Genomic DNA, 24,436 nt, shown 5'->3' with positions numbered 1-24,436 from the left:
AAATGGTGGAAGTTTTTGTTACTTTTCAGCCACGTGTTGCAAGCTCATTGGCATGGCAATCTCAATTTAAAGGTTGATGGTCTTGATGGTCGTCACAATCATCAAAAAAAATAAAATCTTCAAAAAGGTATCTATACAATGAAAAATAGAAATAAATACTAAGAAAAAAATCTATAGGAGAGAAAAAGCATTAACTAACAAACAAAAAAAACATCAAAAAAAAGAGTATTTGTTGGCAAATTATCGCGCTGAGAACAGATTGCTTTACGTAGCTATTCAGAAAAACATACTCACAGATATTTGTATTCAATGGATACACGCTGCGTTGCACATATCTAGAATCCATGAGAACATTAAAAACTCAGGTAAAATTCCTGTTCTCTGAAGGGAAGCAACCAACTGAATGAGGTCAATTCAACATTTAATTCAGGCACATTTAATGAAATACATTTATTTATATTTATAGGTCTTGATGTCGCAATAATGCGGTATAGTAAAAAGCGTCTGCTAGTTTATCAGTAACTTTTGTATTCAGAGTGAATTTTTATACAAGTTTTTTATTTTGTGTACTGATATTCACAACGAGATGTTTCGTATATAAAAATGTATAAACTAACCTGGACAGAAAATATTCTGACTGCAAAATAAGCAAAGGATTCAGTGAGGATCAATTTGCAACTGGTTTAAGACACACTTTTACTAGTCAATAAAAAATTAGTATGAACAATTAAATATATATTTTATGAAAGCCGAACAAACTATGAACTACGGTAATAACATTTCAATAGATTAATTATAAAAGTACTGCAAATCTTGTTTCATAGTCCCGCACTATTCTATGATTCTATGATTCAACCAAAAAAGTTTATAACTAACTCTATAACTAACTGAAAAACAAAGAAATAGACTTTTAGAATGTCACGCTATTATAGGTTTATAGTACTTAACGATTTTCTCATTGCACCATTGAGTAGATTTTCATATATAGTATATACCTATACTGAAAACTGATTATAACATTAATCAGTGGTTTTATTTTTTAACCGATCACACGAAATAATAGACGATAAACATATTTTATGTAGAGATGGGTGGAAAAAATCATTTACCGCGTAAACTGAAACTACAGATTTTTAAAGTAAAATATAAATAAAAATTTAAAAGCAACACATTTCAAAGTAAAACCTCATGATTACTTAAAACAAGTTCTGAAGACCCTTTCAGATTTTAAATGGCAATGAAATATTTTCAACGTTTCAACGTTTCAACGTCTATATTTTTCTTTTTATTCTCTCTGACACGTAAATATTAAATGGATGTGTCTTTCATTTATAAAATAAAAAATATATTCAAGCAACCACAACTGTTTTTTCAGGATAAGATAACTCGATTAATATTTCTTGTTGTTCTTTGTAGCTTGAAGTTTTTTTTTTTTTTGCTCTGAGACCAAGACCCAACGGGTCCTTAAACCTTAGATAAGTATTATTGGAATTTATCTTTTAAAGATGAAATGATCAAAGTAGTTTCTTTTTCTTTAACACTCTTGCTTACACATCAGATTAGACATACATATGGTGTGTAGGGTGCATATAATATGATTATCAAGAATTAGTGAGCAGAAAAACCTTTAAAGTGTTTATTATTTTTAATTTAAATATATATTTACTTTTTAGTTTGCACGCATATACATATCTACACAGACAGCTTTGTGCAGCGCTGCTAATCTCTATTGTACTTCACCCATTTAGAACTTTATTTCCAAAAATAGTGTGACTGACTATCAGTGACAGAACAGAACAGAACAGAACAAAACAGCAGTTGATACACCAATCGTAGCTGTAACACATCAGCATTCCAAAATAAAAACAACAATGCCGTTGAGTTTTTTGATTGCTCAGGAGTTTATGTTGTGGTGTGTTTCGGATTTTAGCTCTATCCATACTGCTGATAAGAGGTTTTTATTTATTTTTTTTTTTTTTTAATATAAAAAACAAACGTTTGTGTGCCTCTTTTTGAGATTAAAATAAAACCAACGTTTTATAGATATTTTTATTTGGTGTGCAAGTGTGCAAGTGTTTACAGTGTAGAACTGCAGTTAAAATTTTTGACCCTATGGTGAAAGGTCAAAAATAGTTCACACAAATATACATAAATAGGTTGACGTAAAAAGAACAAGAAATTTTTAATAGATATCATCAATATCAAGTAAAGTTGATGCTGATGATGATGCTGATGCTGATATTGAATGTTGATGTTGACCAATAATTTATTTTTTTAAAATTAATATAAATAAAAAACCTACTTTCAAATTTCTTTTCTATTTTAGTACTACAAATATTCAAAAGATGATATAAGCACATCATTTAATAAAAAAAACCTTTAACTTTCCTTTTATTCAATAAACGCAAAAACAAAAGAAAAAACAATTTTTATAAAAAACAAAGCCAAAAGTTAAAATGAAATTATACAAAAAAAATGTATATTTGAAGATTAGAAAGTTTAAAAGCAACAAACCGCATGGTAACAGGTTTTAGTTTAAAGATTCTGATAGTCTTTCGGAGATTTAGTGGCAGCGAATTAAAGAATAACTGCAATCGAATAATAAAAGACAGGCATAAGAGAATTAAGGTAAAAAAGTTGAATTAATTAAACACAAAATATTTAAAATCTTATTGTCTTTTATTATGTCATTGCTGCAATAACAGATACTCTATTATCTGAATTGATCTGAAATGAAAATTACATTTCACATTACAATTGGCAAATTAATATTAAACGATCGAAAATGTTTACTTAATTCTATATTTCTAATTCACACAACAAAAATATCTTAGTGAAATAAATACCATCGATAGACGTACCTAAAGAACAGATTTTTTCTGTCAATAAACAGAACAATCAACTTTGAAATACGTGTATTTCGATACGATTGTAAGAGAAAATTACACTTACAACACGAAGGTCTAGGAAGCAATCCAGTAATTCTACTAGAAACCCAACAAACCGATCCATGAAGAAAGCTCGCGGCAATAGAAGCATAAAACATATACAAAAACATCAATAAATGTTTCTAACGAGTAAATTCCATTTTAGACATAAAATACGGTAAAAATCAAAAACATTCAATTTTAACACTATAGGAAAACACAATTTCAAAAAATGTGTTTTGCTTTCCACCACATTCTTCAGCATAAATTTAATAAATTTAAATTCGACAAACAAAACAAAAAAGAAATATAAGGAAACGTGGTCTACAGCAAATACAGCACCTTCGACTTTTAGTAAATCTTTTGTGGCGATAATGTTGTTCAAAGGTTAGAATAGATTAGCTTAGTGATACCAAAATTCAACAATTAATATCACTATAGGTTTTTAAATATCACTTAATCTTCTCTAGAACAAAACATTATTAGTAAATGAATTTAAATCTCTTCACACATTTTTTTCTTCTAGTCTAAATCATAGCTATTGGTATCAAATTGTAATAACGAAATGTTCAAACGCTTAACAGACATGCAATTACAATAGTCAATTTATTAAGACTCAGTATATAGCACACAATTATCTTACTAAGCACGATAGCAGTCATTCAACATTATTGAGCAACTACAGCGTTGGTTATCAGATCTCGTACTGGACATCCCTAATGCCATCCATCCATATCTACAGTTGAATATTAATACCTTAAAAATTAAAAGGTGAAAAAAAAAAATGGATGATAAACGCAGTCAGAAAATAGTTAATATTATATCGGTAATCACTTTATTTAGATCCCCAAATCAAAATTCTTTCTGCTTTCACATTTAATTTAGCGTCCTATAATCAAATAAAAACTCGAGAACTACGTCGAAGTTCACTGAAAAGACTGGACCAAGGAGTGCGACTAAAAATCGTATTTGTTATCTAATACTTTAGTTTTGATCAAAAATCAAAGTAAGAAGGTTCGAGAAGAACTGTCACAAATTGAATGTATCTACGACAAAATTCAACACATAACATAGTTTTCATGAAACAAAAATCATTTATTCGATAAGAACTACTTATCGTGAAGTTAAAATAAGATATAATATAGCAAAACGGAAATTGACTTTAATTTTTTTAGGCACTTTCTATATAACTAGTCATGAACCAGTAAGAAATTAATGATTTTGGTATCGTCCCTTTCTGTCAGGGATGTTATATATTCACTTGTAGATAGTGAATATCTATTAATGGAGTGTAAATATCCATTAAGGGATGGTAAATATCAATTCAAGGATAGTGAATAAATATCCAACATGTACTGACTTTTTGAACAGAATGCACTTATTGTTCTCAGTCATTAAGGTAGAGAAATATTAAAATCCAAATGTGCATTCAGAAAAATTTCAATTTTAATAGCATTAGTGTTTTCTAGCACTTGTAACTTTTCATGCTAGTTAACTGTTTGCAATATTCAATAAAAAAAAGTTTGTTATAAAATTTTATCCCGACATATGAGTTTCAACAGTTGTTTGATATCCTTAGGAATTTGAAATAACTAGAATACATAGTATAACATACAGTTAAGAAACTGTTATCTAAAATAATAATTATGCACTGTCTTGAAAAATTTGATACTTGAAAAGTTTAATTTATAGTAACATTTTTTTACTTTCACTAGAATAAAACAATTTGATATACTATAAATTCCCTGAGCTAGTAGTCTATAATAGAGACGTAACGCTTATTACACTAGATATTTATATATACCTATATATATGTATGCATTATTCTATGTTATATAGACGTCTAGAAGTGATCAGCTACTTTTCATCTGCACTTGAATTTATCAAGTAAAATTCAAATAAACTTTTCAGAGTACAAAAGAACAATCAACTCTCATAAACTCTCTTACTTGTTTTTATCTGCAGACATCAAAATATAGAAATCACTGTTTAATAGAATTTTAATATTCAATTATTCATAATAATTTCAGAACTATTCACTGATATTGAGATCCTTAGTAAACGCTCTTAGTGTGTGAAAAGCGCTGTTTTTTCAGTAGGTATACCTGTATTTGAATATGGTTGGTGAACATCAGTTCAATACTTTCATCTAGCTTACCGGGTAGCTTTGAATATTTTTTAAAGAAAAAGTAAAGAAAAAGTGAGAGTAATCTTTCAAATAAATATTAAGTTCTTCTTATTTACTTAAACTGGTTTTATTTTACTATGGTAAAATACTGTAGGAATTTAACTGTAAAATTCCAAGTCTAAAATTGCCTGGTACTTAATGGGTTCAACCAAAATATTCTAAACGATAACAATAATAGCTTTATCCAAGTACATCTAAGGGACGTCGTTTATTTAGGGAAAGCATAATTTATATAAGTTATAATTAACAGTGTACCATTGTTATTTCTATTACATAGAATATATATATGATGACTTTGAGATAATCTAATAAAACCTATAAGTTATAGCTGGCAGTGTACTATTGTTATTTCTATTAATATTGTATATCCATATAGATTTTTTAAATTTTAGAAACAATACATGAATGATCACTTTTCGATGATCTAATAAAACCTATGTCATTTTAAACAGGGGCGTTGAGACATTCGATAAGTTCTAGAGATTATCAGTTATGCCCACTCCCAAGCAATAAACTCGACATATTAATAACAGACCAATAAAACATATAGCAAAACTTGCCAGAATGTTAATTGAAAAATATCACAATGTTATCAATAGGGTTTTTACGATATGCAGAACAAAAAACAATAAAAAAAAAATTACATTATACGTGATACCAATGCATTATAAAACCTGACACTGAATAAGTTCACAGTCAGATTCCTTGAGAATAGAACTCGCATATCACCTCCTCCATATTCGATTTCGATTTCGTTGTCACTATTGTTGTTATTGTTGGTGTTGTAAAACTAAATTCTGATAAGAATTGAAGAAAAACTCAACAGACCAGAGGAGATTTATTGACATTTATCTACACCAACTGCAAATGTACTACTTGTGTTGATAAGTGTAGTGCTAATGCCTGAAAAACATGCGTGTTGGTTGTATTATTAAATTTTCACATTCATTTGTGTTTAGTTTTAATTAAAAAAGTACAAAAGAATCGAAAAAACTGTGTAAATTGTGTGAAATGTATAATACATAATGACACATTTACATGCATAAAACAACAAAACAACAAAACTGACAGAATGACATAAACTTGCACTCATAAAAAAGTAGAAAAGAATTATAAACTGTAATTAGCAGAAGCGGCGGCAATAACAGTAGCAGCAGCGGCAGAATATTGAATTTAGAAATGCCACTTGACACAATTTTCATATGCATATACATATTTTTTTTTTTTTTGCAATTGAGTAGAATGAATTATTGTTATATCCTTTTTATGTTACCAATAAAAATTACCGGCAACTACAAAATCATAGCGCACACACACAATCTGAATAAGGAACACGAACGCGCCCGCTTTCGCGTTTTCCTTTCATCTTCCACGTAGCATATTTTTTCATTTTAACCTTATCGTTTATTTACGACTTTTCTCAAATTTTTCTTTTCATGCTCTTTCTATGCTGTTTGTGAACTCTAAATATTGTATTTAATTCGTTGCGCTTACACATACACATTCTTTTTTATTTAATATAAATTTTATTTTTATTATATTTCAATATGCACCTTTTAATAAATAATTTGTTTCGATAATAAAAAAAATTTTATATATTATCCTAACACTTAATATATATTTTTTGTATGTATTATTGCCTCAAATTCGAATTTTAATTGGAACACTAAAAATGAAAATTTTCTCGACTCCTCGAGTTAGCGTCGGCGTGCTCACACAATATTGCGGCGTCACTGAATTCACTACAGTCCTCCCCTTTTGAAAGACCGGATTTCAGCAATTCACCACGAAGGCAGACGACAGCACATATGACAATATTGTACTTTTCTAGCAGTACACTGTTGCATTTTCTGAAATGTGGTGAATATAGGTTTTCTATATTGTAGGAAATAAAGTTGCTGCCTTCCAGTGTTGCTTATTCATTTTAATTTTATTTATAGTTGTATTTCTTTAATATAAATTCTCCTATAAAACACGTGCTGCTTAAAAATTAATATGCAAAGCAAAAACAAAATGCGCTAAAATAAGTCCACTTTCCTAAAAATGCTTAACGAATATAAGCCCCTTGCACTATAATGATGCCAAATATTAAAACTGATCTATTGTGAATGATTTCTGAAAGAAAATTGGCAAAACCCCTAACGAGTGTTAGGCCGTATGCGAGTTCGAGTAAATTGATGGTAAATTGAGAGAAATAAAATTTCGAGTAGATAAAATTAGATAAAAATTAGGTGTTAAAATTGTAAATAAATATGTTTAATAAATATTTAATAAGTAAGAGCTTAATAAATAAATAAATCAATTTGAAAACTTTTAATCAAAAATAATAAATAAGTGCAATAAATAAATAAATACATAAATATTTACATAAGTGCATTGCGAAAAATCCCTTGGAAATTTCAATTTATTCGAACTCTCTTAATAACGTAATTTTTTTAATTAAAATTTAAAATAATAAAAAAAATAAAATTTTTATTGTTGTAGTTCACTATTGTTCGAAAAAACCTCTATAAATAAAATTTGTGAAAATGACTCACAGGTTAATGACTCTTAATAACGTAATTTTTTTAAATAAAATTAAAAATAATAAAAAAAAATAAAATTTTTATTGTTGTAGTTCACTATTGTTCGAAAAAACCTCTATAAATAAAATTTGTGAAAATGACTCACAGGTTAATGATTGTAAAGTAGTTAGTTATTTATTAAGAAATTTTTAATTCCTGTTTTTATTAAAAAATGCAATTCATAAATAAATACCAAACACAATCATTAAAATAATAGCAAAAAGTTATAAAACAATTGCAATAAAACTAAAATAGTGTTAAATACAAGTTTAAAAATTATATAAACCTCACTAATAACTTTTTAGTGTCAATTATTTCATATTTATGTATATTTATTTATATTTATTTATATTTATATATATTTATATAAAAAAAACTTTTTTATAAAATTCAACCGCAAATTGTTTTAAAACTTTCTTATTTTTCATATGTTTACTAGTTTAGGCAGTGATGCCAAGTTATTCTTAAGCACCAAAAGTTGTTCTATTGGAGCATTCATGTCAAAGAAATACACCTTATATATTTCTTAACTCATCAAAATTAACTAAACAGCACACTGTCAAATTTTTCGAAATGGTAAATAGAGGTTTTCTATACACTAATAAAAATATTTTTGTTGCTAGCTGCTTGATCATGATAAATATTATTAACACTTTTTATACATTTTCTCAATACCATAAATCAATAAAGTCACGAATAGTTAATTTTATATTTGATAAAAAGTGATAACTGATAAGAGATGTTTTCTTTTTTAACTCTTCTTTAAGAAATATTGATTTCTTAATTTAGTTTAAACATTTGAAGAAATTTCTATTATTAATACATAATTAGTTAATTGGTATTTATTATAATACTATTTTAGTTAATTAGAATAATAATCTTGCAATGGAATAGTATATGTGTTCATTAGCTCAAAGTCTCCTTTAAAGAAGAGAAAAATCAAAAAAGACTATACTGGGACAACTAATAGGATTTAAAACACGCCAAATCACATATTGGGTGATATGGATTATATCTATAACCGACATAACTGTTTAATGCAAAACAACTTTGAAATCATTAAAGAAATTCTAACAAGACATCTAAATAAGCCAAATATTGTTTTTATTGTAATTTTCAGGTTTTGTAGAGAAGCGAATACCAACAAAAGTGCTGTGAAGGGGTCATACATGATGCATAACTAAAAAAAATACTTAAATAATTACATACTATTTTATTATAAAATAAGAGCGCTAAAATGTTACAATTTATCTAGAAAGTGTGACTGAAAGAATCTTTCTGATTCCATGTAGGGATTACTTTCTCGAAGTCACTGTACTAATATAACAATGGATAATATAAATAGTCGTAATTTTTTCTTTCAGAGTAGCAAAAAAATACTCACAACTTTCAAAAGAAAATATGTAAAATAACAATACTTTCAAAATCCTGAGTTAGGTTTTACTCGCAAAAAAATTTGCGTCTTTTGTGAAAGTTCACTGGAAAGATGTTGCAAAATTCCAATCATCCACTAAACTCATATGAGCATTTCATTTACTAATAAATTCAAATACATAAATTCAAACTAATTTAAATATATTAGTTAAAAATGTTAACAATTCCAGTCCTATCTTTGTAATTTTCTTCATACTGTTCTTCATACTTTAAATCATTGATATTAACGATCTCTTCTTGAGGCTGTGTGTCGATTAAAACTGATCTTTTTTTTATAAACCGTCCTTTTTTCTCGAATGTTTGAATGCAATTGATTCGAAAGGTTCCACTAATAGTCTGCTTATTGTTTTGAAGGTAATTTACAAACAAAATTTCTTTAGTAAATTAGACTAGGTCCAACAACAAAAATAAATTTTATTTGCATTTCAAAAGCTGGCACTAACTCTTTTTTGGTCGAGTTTTAGAACGAATTTGCTTGGGAGTCAAAGAGTTAGGTTCACACCACTGCTTATCTTATTGTTTTGATTGAGGATCTTGATCTCATCCATAGTATTGAATGTGTTTATTGCATTGTTTTAACGAATGCGACACCCATTGTGAAAACAGATTTTTGAAATCAAAAACTAGACATGACTATAATTGCTATGACTAATAAAGCCAAATGAAATGTTTTAAGTATGATTTTCAAAAATCATATCCTTATCCACTTTTAAATACAAACTATTGTTTTTGAAGGGATAGATATTTCATTCCATTTCAGTTTCGTTTTGTCCCATGCGTTAAATACCACAAATTCACACTGACATGTCTGCCAAATAATCGATACACAACTCTTAACTTAGGATCCCTTTTCATGTTGTCCAATAAGTCATCAGCCTATGAAATCGGTTGAGCTATCGCAGGATAAAATTTCTTATTTAAACCCAGGGTTTAACCCAGGGGGTAAGTTTCTAAATTCCTTTTAATCTGATGAGAGTTTACAATTTAAAATCGAGAATAATTACAATGAATTTTATATTTTTATGCTTAACATAAAACATATGAATTAACATTGACGTTAACATTCACCCATGAGTTTATGAATAGTTTATATATGAATAGTTTATATACAATATTCCTAACGACGACCAAGTGCCGTTGAACAGCTCCCAAAGAGACTTCACAAGCAGATCCCAGCGGGTTACAACAGCAACAACAACTTAAGCAGTTAAGCAGAAGGATCGTTTATTGAAAAATTTTTCAGCTCTCAAAAGTAAATCATACAGGTTGAAAATAAAATTGACATCACTTTTTAACATCACGAACATTTTAGAAAAGCAAAAGAGACAGATTGCAATTTTAAATAAGACATCTTCTAAACACTGTACCAACCTAAATATATCAAATAGTTCAAGTAAATGGTTAACTGGTTAACCCATGTATTATACGTTTAAGAAAAAATAAGCTATAGATTTATAATTAATAACTTGGCATTTCTATCAGGTACATGAGTACAGCATTTCTACCATGCAGGGTAGGGCGCAGATCATTGACAAACGTCGGGCGTCGTTGCCGTCTATTACACTCTATAGAATCATTAGAGATGTAAGAATCATATTTTTAAAATATAATCAAAATGTTATTATTACTATTACTGCAGCTAATGTAGTGTGGTTTTCTGATAAATGTAGCAGAGAAATGGTACACAACACTTGCTGGTTCTAGGAGTAGGCGGATCTACGACCCAAAATCACTTGCAACAGCAAAAACCAAGTACCACTCAACAACAATACCTGGGTATCTAATTTGATAAATGATACCAATCAGTAGTAGTCTTGTAAGCCCACCTACAGCAACAAGAGCAGAAGGCAATGAATCAGGAAATCACTTTTTAACTGCCATTTTTGAAGTTTACACACAATATCAATAAAATTTATTTCTTTTGATAAAAGTTTTTATATCAATATATTTAATTTCTTTTTACCAGATATAAATTCTAACCGGGGTAGACCAGTTGGTTTCTATATTTATTAACAATAAATAAATAAAACTTTTGTAAAATCTAACCCACTGTCAATGCAGTCAATGCAGATTCAAAATCTGTTTTTTTAACTCGATTTGTTGTAACGCGCTTCGTAAATCTGCTTATAAAGTCCATGTATATAGAGAGGGTTAAACGGCATAGAAAGGGTTTTTAATGTGTAGTCCCTGTGCAAACGTTAAAACCAAGAACATAAATTGACTTGCTTTGTCGTTGGGATGTAAATCTTCCTATATAGAAGCCAATCTAAATCTACCCGTTTTGTTCTTGCAAACGACAAAATTTGAACAGAAGTGTTAAACGGTACTTCGTCGCCATAGGCGAATAATCTCGAAACGTTGACCTAACAGATGTTTGAACCTTGAATTTCCAACAAAGGGTCTGCACTGACTAAATTTTGACATTTTTATACCAATTTCCGTTTTATACCATTTATATTCAAATGCACTTATATGCATGTATATATTTTTTACCAATTATGTTTGCGAACAAAAATTTGTTTTTAGCTAGTGATAAAGTGAGACTATATGCTATCTATAATTAGATCAAGTTTAGAATATTTGAGGTGGGGAAACACAATAAACTTCATTCTAATTTCAGTACTTTTATCGTCTGTGTGTGTGATTACTGCACTAACGCATTATTCGTCCAATATTGCTAATTTTCCAATTGCCAATTTTGTGAGATATGAAAAATATGTTAATAATCAAGAAATTGTATTTTATGAAATTATATGTGATGTCAAACTGGGAATGATTACAAATATTTATATTACTTTTTCACTTTTAATGCTGTGTCAATGAAGATATAAAATTAATGTTGATAGGCAACTCAAAAAAAAAATGGGATAGTATACATATTTTAAAAATAGTACTTCAATTAGTTTTATAAAAAATTTGCTATTAGTGATAATTGGTTACTGCTCTCCACAAGGGTTAGAACAAAATATTATATTTTATAAATTTATAATTGTTTTACAAAAATAAATGCATAGAGTACATGCATTGAACATCTTCGAAAGAAATATTTTTATATGGATTTTCCATGGATTCTATATACAAAAAAAAGCATATATTGCTGCATATTTGTTGAGTTAAGTACAATGATCTAAACACAGCATTGAATATGTTTAGCGAAAAGCCCGTAGAAGTATTTTTTCTCATTAAATATATTAATTTATTATTATTTTTACCTGCACATATCAGTAATTTGCAAAAACAAAAAAAACAATGCGTCCCCTAACTATACCTGTACAAATTTTCTAATAATGTTTACTAGCTAGTTAGGCTGGTCTTGTAATAAGACCAGCTATCCAAATAGACAGACAATCTTTTTCCTAACATAGTAAACTCTCACACACATAAACACTAATGCCAGCTGTCAAATAGGCAAGCAAGCGTAAGTAAGAAAAGGTTAGCGATATAGTACCGAAATAAATTTTAAAGCCTGTCAAAAAAAAATCTGCAAAACATGTATTATTTCTGCACCTACATTATTAAATTTTGAACTGGAGTTACAATAAGTAGTAAAATGAAAATATGTAAAAGAATATTTCACAACAAATAATTATTAAGAAAATTATAGTGCGAACAAGCAAATGGATGGACAGACGGTTCGTTAAAGGACACACACAAGTTTTTATAGCTATCTCACTCTAACATAGAATGGTTAGAAAGTTGACAGCACATTGCACATTATCAGATGACTGCACAAACTGACAGAATAACAATGCTTTAAATACTATTTTCATTGAAATAGTATTTAATGAATGAAGTGTGGAATGATCTTGTTTGATGCGCAGGCTAAAATGGTTTACGTTCGTTTAAAAAATTTAATGTTATTTATAAACATAATGGAAGTTTTAATTTAAAGTACAAATTTTATGTGTTTACTGATGGAGTAAGAAATGGAAAAAATTCTGAAAAAAGTGTTTAAAGTGAAATGTATGAAATTGTTGTGAGTAATTAAAGAAGCAAAACAATAAATAAACAAACTCAGTCAGCTCTTTAAGAAAATGTTACTAATACTACAAAACTCATTATTACTTTTATTAATTACCTGTATTATGTTCATGATGATATCCATGTTGGGATCACGTAATTCGTTGCTTAAAATTTGAACTTGTGTTAAAAATTCATGGAATGCTTCGGATTTTTCTAAAGGTGCTGCAATGCCATCAAAGTTTTTACCTATACATAGTGTAAGCGTTTATTGTTTTGATTTTTTAATAATAAATGTTAAGTAAATAAACTTACTTATACTTCTCAAGAGAATTAATGTTGGTAGGAGTTGTTTTTTATAATTCATTTTCCATACCCTGAAGCTGTCATTGCCTTTATTTAAGCAACTAATGCACCCTTTGATTTCTATGAGATTCTTTTTTTCATCGTGCAGATCACGTAAGAGCGTCAGGAATATATTGGATTGTTTCATAGATGTTGCTATAAACTTTTGCTGATAATTTCAAAAATAATAATCAATTATTTATAATCAATAAATAAATGATCATTTTTATATGAAAGTTATTCGTCTAACTTACAAGTATTGCATCCGCACTACGCATCAGTGCTTCTTGACATTCTCTAGGTAGACCATTTGACGAAGTTTTCAATATTTTAAAGGTTTGAAAAAATTGGTTTTGGTTTAGTTTCAAACTGTAGACACAATTTTGTAAAGTTAAGGGAATACCATTTTGTTTTAGTTAATTTTTTAGTTACCTTTGATCATCGGCTACGTGTAACACCTTCTCTATATACTCGGACACGAATCTACTGTAGCTTTTAAACTCTAAAACAGGAACCATTAAATTTTGCCACACTGAAAATACAAACAATAATATCAAACATAATAAAAAATTATAAATATATAATTCTGAAACTTTTTTTATACAATTTCTTTTATAACTCTAATTTGTTTCAATCTTATATATCTAATATTTAGTATACAATAGGTAGATAGATGGGTACGTGTGATCATAATCAAAGTTTTTTTAATTGAAATCGATACACTCAGGATATGTAAGCTTATGTTGTGATACCATTGACTTACAAATATTAGAAACATTTCAAAATATTTCAATATTATTTAGAAACATTATTCGTCTATACCAATTCACTAGTTGTAACTATGACTTCTGATCACTTTCATCATTTTTTTTTAACTTAATAATAATCTATGTTTTTTACTTTTTTCCTTGTCTTACTTAGAAATCATATTCTGTTTTTCAATATGAAAATATAAAAATAATGTACCTTACTATCTAGAAATATTAACCTTTTAAACCCTCCATAAGACTTATATAGCCGCATTGTCCAACAGCCCAAAGGATACTTAAGCATATATTACTGCGATTCTGATACGAGTTTCGCAGCATAGCCGTTGTAGCCATATTTTCTGAGCAAACACTTGGCCAATTTTGTCCAACTATTTGCAGAATTAACTAAAAATTGTTAAAGTGAGCATAAGCACATTTATAGAATTACATATTTGTATTAAACAATATCAGACGATATCACTTACTTTGTAACCAACAACTGGCATATTTTTACTTAAATCCATTGTCATCTGTGTCAGCGTACTGCTGAAGAAATACTGCAAATTAACGAAGGCGACAGTTTGTAGAAACTGCAATAATGCTTGTTTCAACGGCAACGGTAATAAATTGCTTGGGTACTGTGCTGATTTTCCTGAAAATACTGGATCGCAATCGAATACTAAATTCGAATTAAAAAAGCTCGCAACCTAAATTAAATTATAGACACTTTATTCTTCTGTAGACACTGGATTTTTCGAAGTTATATCAAACACACTTACGCCTTTTAACCACAGCAGCTCCGAAGCGACATATGTGGTCTTTAATTGTTCTAACTGTGTTATAAATTTTTCTACTGTTATTTCGCGTATAGTGGCCTCCAGTCCTTTACTTTTAGCTGCTGGTTTGGGTGTTTGATTAACGTTTTGCTGTTTCATACTTTTAGTTTCATATTCTTTGGAATTTTTTTTTACCGGCGATTTTGATTTCCTTTTTGTACCTGTTGACGCCGATTTTAACGAAGTAATGCGTTCCTTTTCGCCTGTAATACTTCTTCCCGCCAATAAGTTTTGATACTGATATGCTGGTACTATTTAATAATTGTATTTTTATTTAACGATTGTGCAATTTTCATTGAAGAATATTTGTGTACTTACAAATTTCTTCCAGTCTTGGTCCGACAGCTGCTAAACGTTTTTTCTCATTGTGCGCCTCTAGCTTTCGTTCTAAATTTCGTTGCTTTTTAGTTTTTGTAACAAGCTCCCATTGATTGGATGCCATTTTTCAATATAATAACTTATTAATTTGTTAAATGATAAATCGTAGCGTTATCAAAATAACAACACTCACAGTTTTGCTATGCTACAATTAAAATAGCCTGGCACCGCAATAATTTTTGAAGTATACACAGGGTTGCAATAAAATAAGCACCTAATTAGTAACAAAACTTGTAATTATTGTCTGAGTAAAAAATATTTTATACTAACAATAAAACTTGAGATTGTTTATGTAACAGTATTTCCTACTTCATTAGATGCTGTTGATTAGAATAATAAATAATTCAAAAACTTTATATTATTGTAAATATTTTATAATTTGACAGATGCAGATTTGCTTGCTTCCCTCGTTGTTTGACACTTATTTTACGGTACAGGGATGCTTATATGTCAGAACTGTGGTGGCTAATTGCTAAAATAGTACAGACCCTTAAAATTAAACAGAATAACTGTTTGGTGAGTTTACTATTTTATTTTTAAAAAATATTTGTGTTTAAATATATACAATTCTTTAGTATTTAATTGGGATTGTTTATGCTGGTAGTGAATTGAAAGCGGACTAAGAACTTTCACGGAAGTATAATCTAATTGGATTTCTGAATATGGCAATAAGAGAAATATTTACGTAAAAACGAAATCAAGTTGAAGTTTAACAAATTTTTTTTATATTTAGATATAAAACTGCGGTCAGAACTTTATAACCAAAGGAAATACAACAACTACGCAAAAATAATCATCAATTTAGAAAATCTCAGATAAAACGCTTATAATAGAAAAACACAAAATATCGTATATATTTCTATTAAAAATCGAATAAAGTTTTTTTAGATGTTAAGCTTTGCTAGTTGCAATATTGAATAACCCAAGAAATTGCAGTGAATTCAAAATCAATTGACACTTGGCATTTGTGCGTTTCATTAACGTCATATAATAATGAAAGACGAAGATCTTCAAACACCCTATCTGAACATTATTTTTACCGGAAATTCTTATGAAGATGCGATACTCATAACAATTCAAGCTAAAGGCGTGATAATATACACAATATTACAAAATGGATAGCCAATTGGAACGATGTTAGTATGAGCTTTAAATAAACCCCTGTTGTACTATCACTTTTCGTTATAATGAAGATTAAGCAGTCAAGGACTTAGAAACGGATAAACTGCTCGCAAACGGTTGAACTACTTCGAAACAGTTGCATTTTGTGGAAACTGGTGAACTTTATTGCTCTTTTTTAACAATGATATAAATGAAAAAATGATGAAAAGGCACTTACACTCTACACGCACTTAGACAGTGTTTCGAAACAATGGAAATATATTCAGTTTACTACGAAAGAAATAACAATTCATCTATATATATATATATATATATATATATCATTTGCTTTACAATTGAGTAGTGAGCCTGTTACACCATAATGCGTGTTTACAGCAGAAACTTAAAATGAAATATTGATTTATTAAGCACTATCTCTCTGAAAGCTTGATCTGAAACAATAGATCAATAGATCTGAAACAATAGAATAGATATTCTAGCAAGACCCGTAATGATAAAACAAAACTTACCATCGACACACGTCCGGTGGATATAATTCAGTTCAATAATCCATAAAGATATTATTGTAGTTTCTAAAATTTTGATGATTTATTTGGCTTTCTGGTGGCAAATAAATTTTGCAACATAAACTCTAAGGTCTGTGCTCTATGGTTATCAACAATGGAATTGTAAAGCATAGATGTGCATTAATCAGTCAGCATTGTTACAATAATTCTTTCTCAGATAAATACTGCACATTTAGAAAAGAATTTAGATAAGTTTACACTCCAGTTCGGAAATAAATGCCAATTTTTAATTAATCACAAAGTAGTGCAAAGAAAAAGGCATCAACTACCATTATGTATTAGGTCGGGTGAAATCAGTACGTCTAGAATGTGAACTGTAGATGCAGATATAACATCAATAGTATCCGACATCAATATGCAGTAGTCAGTATTTTTACAAATGCGTTAAAACATCCATGTATGTGTTGATCAAATTGGGTTCGTATACACTCCTGCGAAATAAGAGTCAGTTTAAAATCGATCACAAATTAATGTGCCAAGAATGAAAGTAAATATGTGTATATTTAAATGGTTTATATGGTTTTACCACTATCAACTTTTAATGTTACGGGGTGACTTTTGGAACAAAAACAGAACAGTACTTAAAATTAAGTACTATCTATAATCATTTAGATGAAACGCTTCGTTGATCCTGAAGAATTAAAAACAAAAGAAAAAGAATAATCAATTTGCGTCATCCCATAATCGCCTTCCTGTATCTTTTCAAATGTCATTACATGGACTGTGAGTGTCTTTATTTAAAATCTCTTAATAATAATTTTCAAAATATTTGTATCTTTCAGTGAATCCGTCGGAATGACATTTAGTGTTATCAATTTAATAAAGATACATTCAGGACAAATGTTGGAGTTACCTACGTCTTATGATATGTCGGTAAGAATTAAAAAAAAAATTGTAGGTTTAATGCATGAAAATTGTTATAAATTTTTGAAGATACTACGAACATTTAACAGAATTTGCCAAATAAAATTATAATCATAATTGAGGCTAATTAGTACCAACGTATAACCTTTATAATTTTAAACACAAGTTTTCTCAAAATGTACGTTGATAACGCCATTAACCTGACCTCAGCTTATAAAATAAAATTAATTCTTTTTGAATTCTAATCTCTTTTATTTCTTTTGCATTTATATTTAACAAATAAAACTTGTTAATCCCTTTAGTTCTCTCTTACACCAATTTTTTTCCTTCACTACTTTATCATGGTTTGTATGAACCAAAATAAAAGTAAAATTTAACATAACGCAGATTAATTGTGGGAGGAGCTCGAAACTTCCCAAATGTGAAATGCTTGATCAAAGCTTCGTAATGCTCGACAAGAGTTCTTTGTGTTTATGTTGCTAACTTCAAATTGTATATCATTTATCTATCAATCACATAACACTTATAGGCAGTGGAAAAATTGAAGACCGTAGGTTAGATTAGACTTAAATAAATTTTTTTAATAAAATTTATTTAATTATAATTATTTAATTATAGTTTTTATAATTTGTGTATATCTGTAAAAAATAATGTGTAATACATATATTACACACATAAAAATAAAAAATGATCGATGTATTACTATATTATATTATACTATATATACTTCATTATATTATATCGATTATATCGATGTTAAAATTGGAAATTTGTCATGAAGACGTTTAAGAAATCATTTTCCCGCCAACTCTTTACAATAGATCTACGTGTGGCAATGCAATTTATTCACTTAACCTTTAAATTAGTATATTTTAGATACTTTTATTTTGTTACTTCCCAGAAATTTCTTTGTTTCCAAACGATTTGAAAAAAATACAGGTAAAAATAGTTTTCAAAATATTTTGAATACCTGAGATAGTTTCATTAACAAGGCACTTTTTTTTTGAAAATATTCTATAGGAGTTATAATATATATCGTAATATTCGCTAACTATCCAAAAATTATCCATGACAATCAATTAGGGATAATCGTGCACTGTGATAAACTTAAACGAGATGAATTCACCATGCTTTCTTTTTATAAGAGACGCTGCACCAAGAAATAATTACAGAACAGTTGAATGTAATCAAAATATATTTCGTAGTTCATACACAATAGTTTCAAAATTGTGTGATGCATTCTGTAATGATGAATGACACAATTTTGTGCTGGTGCGCGCCTAGGGGAAGAGTGGTGTAAGAGTGGTGTATGGTGTAACTTAATTTATATAAGCATATCGAAGAATTTAGACTGTATTTTTTATATTAATATTAAAGTTCTAAGTCCGATTAAAAATAAATGTATTTTAATAATTAGTTTTCCTCTATAATAAAGTTTTTTATACATATTTTTTATATTTAATCGAATTAATCGAGTCGGAGTTAACGATCGACTATTTATTTCAGTAACTTACATATTGAATAGTTCTCAAAATGAGTATTAAAAATTTCCAACCTACTAGTTCTATTGCAGTATTAGTATTATTTTTATCACTATGTTTACGCAAGTTTTAAATATATCACCCCGTTGACGCGTACTTTAAAAACTGTTTTAAGGCTCTTAAAACCGATTTTAAGGTCGTGTAAACTCACTAAACTGAATTTTGCTTAAAAGCACTTTAGGCTTACTAAAAGCAGATTAACATCACTTTTAGTAAGAAACATCACATCTTAAAAGCAGTTTAAGGTTTCAATTTTCAGCTGTTAATTTTTGATAAAAAAAAAAGAAAACTAAAAATATGGAGAAAAAAGGGAGATAAAAAATTGCATGCAAGAAGAGGAAGAGTATTCAATTAACGGCAAGAAATGTAGAAAGGACACAATTTGCGAAATAGTTCGCTAAGAGTTAGAAGTCGTAAGTATTGCCATTTTATTAAAGAGTTGTAATCGCATTTCTCAAAATTTTGTTAATTTTATACGGGATATTTCTAAAATTTTCATTGTTCTATTATTTTCTTCCACTATTTTGGTTATAATATCTTTCTTTTACAATAAAAGTAAAACTATTTGTAGTTTTAGTCTATTCATTTTTAAAATGTTAAAATTGGTGGAGTGGTTTATATTTTCGTGAGCCTGAAATTAAATTAACGAACAATTGATAAAAATTTAACTAATATATTGTAAAAATTAAACAAATCTTGTTTTCATCTAAAATCAGTTTTCTAGTTATTAAAAAGTATTTGTTATATAGTTTAATACTAATGACAATGCAATAATATTCTTGATCCTGAAGTTCATCTAGCTAGAACTTTAATTACTTTGATTACTTATTATTACCAAAAATTTAAAACTTTATATAAATTTTATATAACTAAATAATTTTAACAGCTTTTTTAACTATTATCTATATAAATATTATTTATGTAATTTATGTAATATTAAAACAGATACATTTGTATCTATATCAAATTGAAATCATTTCCAGAACTCAAAATTTATGATCATTTAAGAAATCTTAATTTTTTAAAGATACAATATTAAATACTCATAAATTCATTATAAAAGTTCTTTATAACTTTAACATAATATTTATATTTAAATAAATGTGTATTTATATGTATTAAACGATATTTGTTCGTACAATACTTTAACACTATTGCAATTTGCAAATGCGTAGATCTAAACTTAACAAATAACGTTAATAGAATGTGAACACCATACTAAATTTGCTACTTAGGTTTATAATTGTAAGTGAATATATTATATAAGAATGTAATATATAATTAAAATAATTATTAATATATTAACTATTAATAATTTATAATATATAATTAAATATTAAAATAATTTATCATCTCTAATCCGATGTTGTCACAATAATTAAATAATAAAAAAATTATCTTCTATTTATATACAATATTATAAGAGTGTAGCCTCCTGTTATTTGAAATATAAAGGAATTATTATTTTTTTATGAAATTTTAACGTAATTAGCACAAACAACAAATTATTTAGCAGATTTATTAATAAATAACGTATTTGCTTTTAAATAAATGTATGAATATAAATAGTCAATTTAACAATTTTAAGTGTATTTGTATAATCAGTTCCATATTACTATTTATTAATAATATATAGAAGAGTTTTTATATTCAGTTTTTCCCAAAAAATTTAATAAAAAATTCCATGTAATGGATTTATAGAAGTTTTAAAAGTTAAAGTAACGAAGTCATTATAACAAATTGAATAGTTGATGATATAAACGTTTGAATTGAATTTCCAATTTTGTAGAGTTTTATAAACAAATGCAATGAATAATTCACCACTCGTGTTAACTCTACACTCCTGTCAAGAAATTGTATTCACTCGTTCGCCTTTTGGTTCATCAAACGTGTACGTTCACAGGTAAAAGTCAAAATTCAGTCGAGCTGTGTTCAGAGTAACTAACAAATAATAAACAAGAGTCAAAAGATAAAGAAGAGTTCGAATAAAATATAGAAAAAATTTTAAATTATTAATAAAATTTATTTTTAAATCACATACCATCCGAGGTAGTGTTTTATAATAAATAAAAATGTGTATCTTTATTGTTTTTATAAAACATTATTAATTTCTGTGTTTTAAAGATGCCAAGATTGAAGAAAAAGTCTGAATTCCAATTACGTTCAGCAGCAAAAGAACGGACGCGTCGTTTACGCATGATGCGACGTCTTGATCCCGATTACAAAAGACCACCAAAAACATCAGAGAGCAATGAGCAAGTAACAGAAATAAATATGGTAAAAGCGGATAGCAGTGAGGAACATGAATACAAGGCCATACGGCAAGCACAAATTATATCTGATTACTCATTGCGAAGAAATTTTCCCGCAAATAGCGCTGTTGAACAGCAAGAATTTATATATCAACAAAAAATCATGTCAGCATTACAAAATCACGATGATACTTCCTCGAATGAATCTATGTCACATAGTGTGAATACCAATTCTGATTTTCAATACCGTTTAGCGAATGATAATAGTTCTGAGTATTCAGAATTTTTTCACACTGAGGAAGAAACACAAATATGTGATCAGCGAGTAAGAAATGCGCAATTTCTATTGCAGGAACAGCATAATCAGCTATCACAAGACTGTGAAGTACGTCTCTCTAGATGTGATGACTCGAATGCTACTAGTGCTAGCAGTATTGCCACAGCTACAACAACAACAACCACAGCTTCAAGTCTGGAAAACGACCGTAGCACAATTGAAAACTTATCACAACTCTCTGAATATGAATATCTACGATTGCAATGCGAACTCCGAAGATCGAATCTTTATGCAAAATACAAGAAAAAAATTAAGCATGGTTATAACAATTTATGTCTTTGCTGTGGCGGTACTGGATTTGCATCACAAGTCGTTAAGGTACAATACATGTAATTTCATTACTTATCAGTTTTATTTTATTCTCCAGACCTGATTAGGTTTAGTATCAAAATTAATTAGTCCTATTATTTTTAATATTATGTATATATTTAATCTATTTCAGATTAGTTATAAGAAATCCTTTACGGTTCGATCATCTATTATGATCATTATGTTATTAATAAAATTTAACAAAAGTTGAAACTCAATTGTTGAAAGTTTTTTATGGTTACTTGAAAACTGTTTAAATAATTTATGCTTATATATAATATTGGGAAAAACCTATAAAATATTAAGTAAATTAAGATTTAGGAAGTGATTCACCATGTCATCTTATAGACGGACCTTCATTAACCTTCTGTTATAATTCGGTATTCATTACGAATTTATCGCCTAAAACATCCAAAATTCCAAACAAAAATGTTAAAGCACTCTCAGGTTTCAGAAACTGTCGGGTTGCAACATCAACATTGGTCTATAGAAAATATTATACGTTATAGCACAATCATAATTTAATAACACTTAAAATATATAAAAAATTGGTATAAATTATCGAAAAGGAAGACAAACAATATTAGTTGTTCTTCAAAAACTTTGTAAAATGTAATCATTTAATTTAGAGATTCGGAATGCAAAAATTCATTAATTGGATTGATGAAATTATTTACATAGGCCTTAATCAGTATAAAGATATAACTCTTTTACATTTAAAAAATGTATGTGTATCTTCTCAATTTTCTTGCCACTTTTGGAATACCGACACCATTCTCGTGCATCGAAAATTGCAGGATCAAGAATCCTGATCAATTCAGATCAGGATATAGCCATGAGCTAAACAGTCACTTGTCACGCATTAATGCGTTAACCCTCAATGTGTGCCCCACTTCAACTCCAACCCAAATGATGTCGGCCATCCGTTTTCCTGTCACGAGGCACGCACAAATCTGAATCCAATCGGAGTGGCTAGGCGCATCCGCCTTTATCCTGGTAAACTTCAATTTAAATCCCACACCTCCAATCCACCCCCAAATAATCTCCTTTCCTCACACAACCAACACCCATCCAGATTCGAACCTATGTGTTCGTCTTGTAATTTCTTTTATTTTATCTACTTTACAGATCCTTTCAAGTTACAACAACAACAATAACACTCTTTCAGTAAAACGTTACGGCAAGAATAAGACAAATTACAAAACATAGATTTGAGTGTTTATAATTAAAAATTTTCTCTTCAACTTCAATGTACTAGAATTATATGATGTAATTATATTCGAAATTATTTTTCAATGAAGGAATACATTAATGACATACTTTTAAGATTGCATACAATACCTTATAGATAAAGTTTAACACTAGTTATTTTCTAAATTTTTAAGATAATTACATAATTTTTTATGGAAACATACAAAAGAACTGATATGTCTACAATTAGGATATGTTAACACCCCTTGTTATGGTTACCAAATAACTTCCACGAACATATCAGTTGCATTGTCTTCGTAGTATATAAGAATCGTGTTATATAAGAATATAATATCAGTAATAATATTGATAGATTCAACTAATACATATTAACATCTATTTAGCAATATATAACAGATTTTTATAATAACTGTTATATAACAGATATAAAAAAATGAACTCATTATCAATATAACATATAATTTGTCAACTTCGTTTTTTTTAGGAAATGAACACATCTCGTTTGCCACTCACCAAAATTCCAACACCAGAACGTAAACAATTATAGGAAATTGAGTCTGCGTTGGAACGTTTTTATGAAGCAAGAGACTTAAATAAATTAAATTTATAATATATACCAAAAAAGAGTATGATCATCGACATCACAACGTACGTGTAAGTAACATTTCATATAAACAACAAAATCTATAAAGTCACTAAAAAGCAATAGGTAGAAGTGCATTAGAGTAAACCGACATAATTTATGTAAAATAAAATTAATGAATAAGGGTATTCACAATCTCATTTAAAAATTTGTGATAATTATGCGTAGATAAAATGCCATTTTTTTATAATTGTAAATTTTATATTTAA

General features: G+C 28.2%; 2 protein-coding genes across 5 annotated transcripts in view; one reads left to right on the top strand and one right to left on the bottom strand.

Annotated features, from left to right (window-relative positions):
* The window catches only part of LOC119662214 (transmembrane protein 214), a 23,802-nt gene extending 8,218 nt beyond the window's left edge, over window positions 1-15,584 (bottom strand). The window contains exons 1-8 of the mRNA XM_038071786.1: window positions 15,322-15,584; window positions 14,947-15,254; window positions 14,653-14,874; window positions 14,407-14,572; window positions 13,851-13,950; window positions 13,673-13,787; window positions 13,389-13,587; window positions 13,192-13,322 (exon numbers count right to left, since the gene is read on the bottom strand). Of these exons, the coding sequence (XP_037927714.1) occupies window positions 13,192-13,322; window positions 13,389-13,587; window positions 13,673-13,787; window positions 13,851-13,950; window positions 14,407-14,572; window positions 14,653-14,874; window positions 14,947-15,254; window positions 15,322-15,445 (1,365 nt within the window). The 5' untranslated portion in view covers window positions 15,446-15,584. The remainder of the gene's footprint in view (window positions 1-13,191; window positions 13,323-13,388; window positions 13,588-13,672; window positions 13,788-13,850; window positions 13,951-14,406; window positions 14,573-14,652; window positions 14,875-14,946; window positions 15,255-15,321) is intronic.
* Window positions 13,043-24,436, top strand: LOC119662215. 4 transcript variants are annotated; one of them, XM_038071788.1, is made up of 7 exons: window positions 13,043-13,089; window positions 15,768-15,897; window positions 15,957-16,517; window positions 16,575-17,792; window positions 17,852-17,942; window positions 21,599-22,381; window positions 24,069-24,436. In XM_038071788.1, exons 4-7 carry the CDS (start codon window positions 17,776-17,778, stop codon window positions 24,129-24,131), a joined length of 954 nt encoding a protein of 317 aa, XP_037927716.1. In that variant the 5' UTR covers window positions 13,043-13,089; window positions 15,768-15,897; window positions 15,957-16,517; window positions 16,575-17,775; the 3' UTR covers window positions 24,132-24,436. The 4 variants fall into 4 exon arrangements, with proteins under 4 accessions (XP_037927716.1, XP_037927715.1, XP_037927718.1 ...); XM_038071787.1 differs by having other exon boundaries at window positions 15,957-17,792; XM_038071790.1 differs by lacking the exons at window positions 13,043-13,089; window positions 15,768-15,897; window positions 15,957-16,517; window positions 16,575-17,792; window positions 17,852-17,942 and adding an exon at window positions 21,250-21,377.

Source organism: Teleopsis dalmanni, chromosome X (assembly GCF_002237135.1).
Source record: "Teleopsis dalmanni isolate 2A chromosome X, ASM223713v2, whole genome shotgun sequence".
In the NCBI taxonomy this organism is placed as follows: Eukaryota; Metazoa; Arthropoda; class Insecta; order Diptera; family Diopsidae; genus Teleopsis; species Teleopsis dalmanni.
The sequence above is the reverse complement of the archived record's forward strand: the minus strand, read 5'-3'. Positions and strand labels throughout refer to the sequence as shown.

Excerpts from the sequence above, each read along its gene's own strand:
- LOC119662215 (XM_038071788.1), top strand. Across the intron at positions 17,943-21,598 it reads CTACGTCTTATGATATGTCG|ATGCCAAGATTGAAGAAAAA; the intron begins GTAAGAATTAAA and ends TGTGTTTTAAAG. Across the intron at positions 22,382-24,068 it reads TTGCATCACAAGTCGTTAAG|GAAATGAACACATCTCGTTT; the intron begins GTACAATACATG and ends CGTTTTTTTTAG.